The sequence below is a fragment of the Acomys minous genome, assembly GCF_964271855.1.
Source record: "Acomys minous genome assembly, chromosome: 10".
In the NCBI taxonomy this organism is placed as follows: Eukaryota; Metazoa; Chordata; class Mammalia; order Rodentia; family Muridae; genus Acomys; species Acomys minous.
In genome coordinates, this window is record NC_140491.1 from 119888863 (window position 1) to 119899513 (window position 10651).

A 10651-nucleotide genomic window follows, 5' to 3' on the forward strand; every position below is an offset into this window, starting at 1 on the left:
TATGGTTTCTTGAGGCTTTATTAGAAAACCTAGGAGACATTATGTGACTCTCATGCCCTGTTTCCTTCTGTTTAGCTCTCCCTTTCCTCCTCGGCTCTATCCACAATACTTGTTTTTAATGTTTCCTCTTCATATCACATCTGCTCTAATATTCTCAAATGGAGAAATGTTGGTCAAGCAATACAGCATTTATTTATTATTTAAGTATTATCACACAGTGTACTGTGTCTCTGCTTCAACTTAATAAATACCGTATTTATCCCTGTATGCACTAAGCTCTTGTCTTTGCCTCCTCAGGTGTGAAAAAAGGGAATGGCTTCTGAGAACTGTACAGTTGTTACTGAGTTCATCCTTTTGGGCTTGACTGATCGTGCTGAACTGAAGATGGTACTCTTTGTTTTATTCCTGGTGGTTTATACTGTTACCTTGGTAGGGAATCTGGGCATGATTCTCTTAATCAAGATCTCTCCTAAACTTCACACTCCCATGTACTTTTTCCTCAGTTGTCTTTCATTTGTGGATGCCTGTTATTCATCGGTCATTGCACCAAAAATGTTGACTAGTTTCTTGGTAGTGACAGAAACGATCTCCTTCTCTGCTTGCATTGTGCAACATTTGTTTTTTGGCGTGCTTGTTACCACCGAAGGCTTCCTGCTGTCAGTGATGGCTTATGACCGTTATGTGGCCATTGTCAACCCGTTGCTGTATATTGTGGCCATGTCTAAGGGAAAGTGTATCATGCTGGTCACTGGGTCAGTCATAGGTGGGACTATTAACTCATTGACACACACCATTAGTTTGGGTAGGCTGTCATTTTGTGGGCCTAATGTCGTGGGTCACTTCTTCTGTGACATACCATCTGTGCTGCTACTCTCATGTTCTGATACCTCCATGAATGAGTTTTTGCTCTTGATATTCTCTGGAGTGATTGCTATTGGCACTCTCTTGATTGTGGTCATATCTTACTCATTCATTGCTGTGGCCATTTTGAGAATCCGCTCAGCTTCTGGACGACAGAAAGCCTTCTCCACCTGTGCTTCTCACCTGACTGCGGTGACTATCTTCTATGGCACCTTAAGCTTTAATTACATTCAGCCAAGTTCCCAGTATTCCATAGAACAGGAGAAAGTGGTATCTGTGTTCTATACACTGGTGATTCCCATGTTAAACCCGATGATTTACAGTCTCAGGAACAAAGAGGTAAAAGAAGCTGTAAAAAGAGCCATACAAATTAAGTTATTCTCACATTAATTTCACAGTAGTCAAATTTCTGACACACTTATAAGCCAGTCCACACTCAGTAACATTTATGTTTGATCAGTAAATTCTAGAATTTGTGGTTAAAGTTATAGTCTCAATATTTACCTTTTTGACATGAAGAAACAAAGTAGACAGTCAAATAATTTGATATGTAATTTAATCTAAAAAGTAACTTCAGTGAATTTTGAAATATAATTATTTGAATCAATAAGAAAATAAAAAATTTAAATATATCTTAAAATTTGAAAACTTAATAAACAGATTAGTGTATGATGTCTTTTGGAAATAAATAATAAGAATGAGTTATATATTATTTATTATAATGACTGTGTTCAAATGTACATTAATTTTTAAATATTGGTGGGACTTCTGTTTAATAAGGTATTTAAACAGTATATTGCTTTACTCAACAATCCACTTTGCATTTATCAATTTATTTTTCTCTTTAGACATGAAAAGACAAAAATTCAAGTTTAATTGCATAGAAACAAGCAATAATTAATAATTTCTAACATTCTAATATGAAGAGGTTTATAGGTCTGATGACAATGTCTATAGTAGGTACAATTAGGCACCCTTTAAAATTCTTGCCTATCTTAAGCAAATTGGTTCACATTCTGAATCTACACATATATTCAGAAGTCTTTGAATAATTTGAGGATATAATGCAACATGTTAGTTTAGGTCTTTTACTATAAATGAGTTGCTCATATTGGTACACAAATTTTAGTTATTTAAGAACATACATATTACAAAAAATACTGTTAGTATAACAGTGGATTTTGTACATTAAAATATGTGATATTATCTACCACTTTCTGCTTTTTAATCAATATATAACATTAAATGAAGGCATTTTAAATAAGCAAATGTTTCACAATAATTATTTAAAGTACACAAATGTTCCACAAACAGTTTAGTCAGTTTATATTGCTACACTTCATCTGCCAGTAGAGATATACTCAATGTGACAGAGAGCATCACAATTCAAAATTAAAAGCACAATTTAATATTTATTTCTTGAACTACACTAAAATATATTTATAAAAGGTAGGCTCGTTGGTTTGTTTTCTAAAGTGAGAAAGGCTGTGGAGCTGAGTGAGTGAAGAGCAAGGCAGGATCTGGGAAGAGTTGAGTGACAGAAGAGTGATTAGAATACGTCATATGAATTTTTCAATTAAAAATAGATTATTTTGAATATATAATTTTTAATATAGCAATCAGTGTTACTAAGAAGTTTTTAGGTAGTGGGGATGCTCACCACCACATGATGGAAGTTACGTTCTTTAGATGTTTTCTAACAGAACAGCCATCTTCACTATGTAATGTTAACAGTTGATCTCAGCATTGACATGCTTAATATTACTTAAATACTGGAGATTTTATATTTTGTGTGTATCTATGTGTGTGATGTGCATATGCTTGCATATGTATGAGGATGACTATGCACATGTGTGTATGTGCTTGCCCAGAAATGAATTTGGTAACACAACTCTTCCTCAATCAGCCATTCAAATTAATCTCTGAGTTTGCATGTCTCAATTGACTCCATATTCTCCTCTTATTGATAATTTTACCAGGCACGTTGCTCAACAGATTCCTTGTTTTTCCCCAATTTCCTGGGCTGCAATTAGAAGATGACATCCACACCTACTTTACACTTACCTAAATTCTGGTTTGCCCAGGCAGCATTGTCTCCCTAGCTCCAATACTTGAATTTGTGAGAATAATATTTATTCATGTACAAATATTGAAGATTAAATGATAATATAAACATATAAAGATCAATTGTGGAAATGAACTTGTAGATACTTAAGCTCCTAACTATACTGTGCTATTGTAGTTGATAATCACAACTTGAACCAGGAACATAAATGTACATTAGTAAATCTTGCTTGTGTTTAGAAGTTACAATTTTAGTTTTTCCATGGACATGATAATCTTTTGAGAAATCATTCATGAACTTGGCTATGTGTAAGGTCCCCACTTCAGATACCTGAAGTCAAAGAGTATGGGTTGAGAAAGTGATTGCAGTTCTCACTGCAGTTGTGACCACTGTTTAAAACCCTCCCTACTTTCAAGTGCAATTTCTGTATATTTCCTCTCATATATGGCTGAAAAAATTACTTTTACAACAAGAAATATTAGCTAAGATAGGACAAAGTCTTGAGAGACAAAAGAGGATGGAAATAAGAGAGCAGGACATGCTTAATTGTGAGCCAGTGGTACATAATGAAATTAAGGCTCAAGATAGACAGCCCACTGAACCTACAGCACCACCTCCTGATGAAATTGAGGAAAGACAACCCCCACTCTCTTCAAGTTCCCTGGGAACAATTTTTTTTTTAAAGATGAAATTTCAAAAAATGAACAACTAGTCTGAAATCCTGTTAAAATAAAAGATTAAATATATTTTTCTCACATTTTAAAATTATATTTTATTCAGATTACACTCCAATTGTTATCTCCTCACTTTTAACTTCCTGTTCCCACCCTCCCTCCCTATTTCACCCTATTATTCCCCTTTAGACCTCTGACAGAAGGGGACCACTTCCCCACTACTTGACCATAGTCTGTCAGGTCTTATCTAGATAGTCAGCTTCCTCTTTCTCTGTGTGATGCTGGTAAACATTTCACACTATCACCAAAATTTCAACGCTATAAAATGCCCTCTGGATTTCATGGACCTTTAACCCCACAGACATTAGAGACTGTTTCTGGAAGAATGAGCCTAACAATTCAAGCATCCATATTACAACCAGAAGTTATGGATGAAGACCTCAAGGGAGATATGGATATTATGTCTCATGTAAAGAAAAATCTGTAGTTTAAAGTATGATACAAGATGCTGAGATTCTACTACATCCACATGCCACAGACAAAGCAGGCCTAATTGAAAGAAAAGAAAGATATAGAAGACAGATTATAGATACTTTGCTGCTATCAATGACTAGAAAGCAAAATATAAATTAAAATTAAATGGTATTAAAATTAAAGGTATGGTAGACACAAATAATGGAACTATAAAGCTAGAATTTTGGGATTCACATTGGCCCATTCAGAGAGTATCTATACATTTTGTAGGGATTAAAACATTATCTCAAGTACAACATACTATAAAACAAATTAAATGTTTGGGACCAGAAGGTCAAATAAGAAGATGAAAGCTAAAAACCTATTGGGAAAGATCTCCTACAACAATGTGGAGCTCAGATCAATACTCTCTCAGGCAATACCTCTTTTAACTGGCAATGTACATTGGCATGCATGAGCCATGTGGTATGGCTTGATTGTTTACATGTTTACATTGGTGAGAAGCCTGGCTTTCTGTTGTGGAGCTGGGCATGGAATGTGAGTGCCTAAATGTCTAGTTTATGTGTGGATTCACAAAGATGTAATTTTACTTTGATGAAAAGAAAGGGCAAATATGATTAGCTGAAAGTCACTGGATTGTAGGAAAATAAACCTGTAGAATTAGATCAACCTGTATGCTTTAAAGATGGTAATCAGAGAATGTGTTACATTGGGAACGAGATTTTGGCTATGTTTTCACAGGTGATGAAAGTCTATGGGTTCCATTAAAATTGATAAAGATCCAATATGAGTCGGAGAAGATTCCATAACAAAGGCATGGCTAAGGAAAAAGAGATAAAGAAACACAGCAACACAGATGATGCAAAAAGCTGACCTTCCTATATGGCAACAGCTCAATAGGCAGGTTGAAAAAGTACAGATCACTCACTAGACTGGAAAACTCTGATGCTGAATGTACATTTGCTGAAGGACAGATGATCAGTATTTCAGTTATGAAGGATCACTGCATCACCAGATTTTCATAAGGACATTTAGACTGTCTTTGTTGAGTTTGTGGGATTGGTCATTGTTTCTCTTATAAAAAGTTAAAATATATAAAAACTTTAGCTTTAACCAAAGGTAGATGATGCAGAGAAACTTTAATCCAGCAAAATGGCCCCCTCACACCTTTGCTCCCTCTGTATGAAATACAGAAAAACTTTTAGCTCACGTTTTTCAGGTAAAATTCATTTGTAGAAAGAAGCAGTGATGTTCGAATACGATATCTAACTGAGGACAAAGTGAGGGATCAGAGAAACATTTGACAGAATAAGTTAGAGATAGGGTAGGCACAACTCTCCTAAAAAGAGAGGTGACTTAAAAGAGCAGCACAGGGAAAGAGGGTCAGTCAGTTTCATTGATTTCAGTAGAGTACAGAATAATTGAGCAAAGTTCTATTCAGGTCTATGCAGTCAGTGCCATCAGTTGTGGAGTTCAGAGGCAGTCTTGTCAAGCAGAGCAATTCAGTCAGAAGATGAGAGAAACCAGTGTGAACCAGTTGTTTTGGGGGAGGAGTTGGGCCAGGACAACTAAGTTGAACTAGCCAGCCAAAGTAAAGAAAGTCCTAGAAATGGTGAGCATATTCAGCAGTGAGCCTCTGAGATGACAAATACATATGAAAAGTAAAAGATACTTTTATAGGAACCACTTCATTTCTCTCTCTCTCATTAGAAAAGACCAGGCTTCTTAGAGATAACAACCAAACACAACAAAATAAGATATGATAAGATGAATAAAAAACTATCATATAATAAGTGAGTATATACCATGTGAGGCTTTCTGGGTCTGCATTAATTCCCTCAGGATGATCATTTCTAGTTCCATCCAGTTGCCTGTAAATTTCAGGATTTCCTTGTTTTTAAAAGCTGAGTAGTATTCTATAGTATAAATGTACCACAGTTTCTTTATCCATTCAAAGCATTACGAAGACATTTATTGTTATAATATATAGAGAAAATTTTATTGACAACACATAAAGTACTTTATAATATTTAATGATAGTATAAAAAGACAATCTAGAATAAATAATATGCTTTATGATATTTCTGTAGCTGTCCGATAATTTAATGTGATCTGTGTTTCTCCTAGGAGGAAGATATATACCTAGAAGCTGGTAAGAGTTAAGGTGGTCTCAATATCATAAGCAATATTTAATTTATTTAGTTTCAAGTCATAATTAATGAGCTGCAATGAGGTGTATGCTTTTTTTATCTCACAGTTTACTTAGAGCCTTTTCCTACCATTTTTATTTACCAAGTATTATTTGTGTGTATTGCTTGAATTGTCTCTTTTAAGTCAGTGTTGGTACCTACTGTGTCTTTAAGATATGAGACTAGTTTGTAAGTAGTATATGCCTTCCTCAACTCAGAAATTCTTCATGGACATGTGAGTTATAAATCCATAGGAAAAATAAACTTTTGAAATTATCAGTTTCACCAAAATAACATTTTATTAGAATTATAAAGTAAGATATAGCACTGATAATATTGCTATTAAAATTTTATACACCCATTATGTGTGTAAATGTATAGAATTACTATTAATTTTATAGTCAAAACACAATTAATGTAAAATAAAATGTAACACAGAAATTCTTACAGTAACATTTATAGTATCCACTCAGATCTTTATCCTGATCCTATAATCCGTTTTCATATTTAAAATTTTTATTAATTAATTTATATACAATGTATAACTGAATAATTGGCTGCATGTATTTGTTCCACCATGTGCAGACTCAGAGCAGGCCATCTCTTGTCACCGAATGAAGCTTCCAGTACCAGCACTGGATTAGGTACATTTGAGTTATTCACTAAAGATGCCCATAGAAATCCATATATAACCCATGCTGTTAGCAAAAGAATAGGTTGTTCTTCACAAACTAACAGCAAGTTCTCATTGCTGAAGATAACAACACAAACACAACTCCTTGTAAACAGAGTTGTCAGGCTGGGGCTTATATAGTACTTTCACCTGGATTTTCTAGTGTGTGTGGCACAGAAAGACACTCTGCAGGCTACCAAAAGAGAAACATATACACCAACCTAGCCACAGTCCCTTTAATCTAAAATGTTGCTCTGCCTGCAACATATACCAGGACAATGATAGGACAAATTTGTGGGAGTAACTAACCAATAATTGATTTGTTTAAAGCTTGGGTGGCCAAGAACCTGAGACTAGATAGTCAGAGACCTAGAAATAAACCAAATAGGACTGGTATTTAAAAAGTAGTGTTAAAATCACTCCTAATAATATTTTGCTATACTCAGAGAGAGAGAGAGCTTTAATCTTATGGTTTTGAGAAGAGCATAGCTGAGTGTCTTCAGGAACTGTAAGTTCAAACTCGTGGGTTGAAGAATAAGTCTCATGTCTTCCATATGTTTTCCTGAGTAATATTTCTTAAGGTATCTTATGTGACAGTAATGATGTATACATAATTCTATAATGATTCTGAAAGTCTTCACTTTTATGGGGTTTAAGCAGACTTCAAATTATTTCTCATGCTAACATTAATAATTGAAACTCTTTACAAGAATGAAGAATCATTTAAGTTACTCAGGTCTCTGTGGAAATCACAGCCTGTGGGTCTCTTTTTGGCAGTTTTCTCTTTATACTTCTCCTTGGGGAATACACAAAGGGGCCAAGATAATTAGAATAACACAACAAAGTATTAGGTCTCTAAGATAATCTAGCTGTGATCATTTGAACAAATTGCATGATACTTCCCCTGGGAACATCAGGAAGAGCAAAGGAAACCATAAATTCTTGCTACCTGAAAGAGAAAGTACAAGTGATTTAGAATATGTGAATTTGTTCTTTTCTCAAAGGTAAGTGATTTAATATATTTCATATAGATTGTCACCAGTTTGCAAGCACATTCAATCATGCCAGGCCTCTGTCTGTTGTCACTCTTTGACTCCTTGAACTACATGACAAAAATAGTGCATGCACTTGTATTTCCTGGAGTTGTACAGTGCTCATAGGACATTAAATTGTATCATTTGAACAAATATTCTCAGTCAATTATATTTATGAAAGTTTCCAGTGATGAGAAGTGGGGGATATGTAGATAATTCATTATGTGTCACATACAAACAACACACACACATGCATGTATATATGTGTTGTCATCTGGATCCTATATAATGTTATACAACAAAATCCTATTTTTATATTTAAAATAAACTCATTCAACAGACATACATTTACAATACATGTAATTCAAACAAGAAATATTTCACAATAAAAACTTCCTACTGAAAAGATAAATTAGCCAAGTGTGGTGGTACATACCTTTAGTCTCAGCACTCGGGAGGCAGAGGCAGGAGGATCGCTGTGAGTTTGAGGTCAGTATGTTCTACAAACCAAGTCCAGGAAAGCCAGGACTGTTACACAGAGAAACCCTGTTTTGAAAAAACAAAAACAAAACAAACAAACAACAACAACAACAACAACAAAACAAAAAGAAAAAGAAAAAAAGAAGAAGAAGAAAAGAAGAAGAAGAAAAAAAGAAAAGGTTAAATTCAAAAAGAACCTTTGAACATGGATATTTCAATAAAACGTCTTATGCACTAAGCACACTTACTGAGTATTTAGCAGTGTGGCATGCCTGACAGTTGGAGGTTAGTGTTAGTGCTGCACATGCTGCAAGCCTACCCTGCAATTGTCTGGATGAATCACTAAACCTAATTATGCCAACAATTAAAGCATACTGACAGTGGGGAAGGTCATTCTCACTGACCAAGGTCAGAAGGAAGCACAGGGAATTAATCAGGTGGAATGAACCAATGCAGCTTCACCTTCCCCTTTCAGAGAAAAACTACTTTTATTCTCACTTTTGCCTGCATTTTTTTTTTAAGGAAGAGGCAATGCCATAGCACTACTTTCAATCATGATGTGGAACTTTACAAATACTGCTTTGTTCAGTTGCATTAGTAAGCACATAGAAATACGTGATGTAAAAATGCCAAATAAATATATCTTACAGGCTTTATAGCTTATTCTATGTGGTTTTATACAATAATTATGCAAAACTATACAAAAGTGTTTGAAAACTAATACTTTAGCAGGAATGTATCCTACATTTCAAAGCTTAAAATACGTGAGTATTCTATTGAAAGGATCAAAAAATAAAGTTATAGACGCAAGCTGAGATGTGAGCGATCAAAACTTAAATCCCAATGATGCGTACACAATGGTTATTGCGTGGTATTTTAGTACTATACTATTGCTCACAATTCAACATATTGTGCTAAGTGTATTTATAGAAGACTTTTCTCTACCAGACTAGAAACGGTTATTGAGTGATAAGTGTTCAAGTCAATATTCAAGACAACAGGAAAGCCCACTCACCAATGAATCTTATAATAGAATAAGTAAAATTTATTGAAGAGTGACATGGGATATTGAAATTAGCACATTGACTATGGGTAAAATACATTTATATGAAAATATTTATAAAGATATACAATTATGTATTTCTTTAATTTATGTACTTTTTAAATGAATAGGTATTATTTATATATATATTTGTAATAGAGAACATAACACTTTGACTCAGGTATGAGTTGGTTATTAATTTTAGTTAACTAGCATATTACATTAAATTATATAATTTTCCTGTAGTGAATGTATTAAAAATTCTTTCCTCCAACAATTTTAGATACAACAATTTTATGTTTATGTTTATTTTTTCTATTAATTACTTTCTTTTATTTCTTTTAAAATATAGTTTATTAATTTATTCATATTACATCTCAATTGTTATCCCATCCCTTGTATCCTCCCATTCCTCCCTCCCTCCCATTTTTCCCTTACTCCCCTCCCCTATGACTGTGACTGAGGGGCACTTTTCCCCCTGTACATGCTCATAGGGTATCAAGTCTCTTCATGGTAGCCTGCTATCCTTCCTCTGAGTGCCACCAGGCCTCCCCATGCAGGGGCCGTGGTCAAATAGGGGCACCAGAGTTCGTGTGAAAGTCAGACTCCACTCTCCACTCAACTGTCGAGAATGTCCTGTCCATTGGGTAGATCTGGGTAGTATAATGGGCAGATCTGGGCCCAGGGGTCCTGCTCAAACTATGGCACCAGCCAAGGACAATACATGCAGTAAAATTTATTTTATTTCAATATGTCCTTCAAAATTGGAAGGATTTAAGGCACTATAATAGTTAAAACAATTTAGCTTCATTCTGGCTCTGTCGTACTCTCTTAGAATACCAAATTTCCAAGTAAAATAAAAAAAAATGAAGATACACTCTAAAAACCAGGCGCTTTGAATAGAATAATACGTTAAGATTAATATCCATGATTTACATGTGTATATGATTCCAATGTAATGATATACAAGCTATTGAAAATTGGCATATATTTTCAGGAAGAACTAATTTGAAAGGTAAAATCTGTAAATTCATTTTAAAAATCAGTGCAAAGTTTTGTTTGAGACCATTTATTTTGATAAGGAAGTTTTTATGCTAAAAATAAAATTTAAAAGCTAAAAACAATGTTTGCTTCTTTCTGGAGGATACAGTTGGACGAA

The 10651-nt window shown here is 34.3% G+C and overlaps 1 protein-coding gene across 1 annotated transcript; it reads left to right on the forward strand.

Moving 5' to 3' along the window:
- Window positions 1–312: 312 nt before the first annotated feature.
- On the forward strand, window positions 313–1251 carry LOC311607357 (olfactory receptor 5J3; the record flags this gene model as incomplete). Its single annotated transcript, XM_084799009.1, has 1 exon — window positions 313–1251. One exon carries the CDS (start codon window positions 313–315, stop codon window positions 1249–1251), a length of 939 nt encoding a protein of 312 aa, XP_084655135.1.
- Window positions 1252–10651: the final 9400 nt, after the last annotated feature.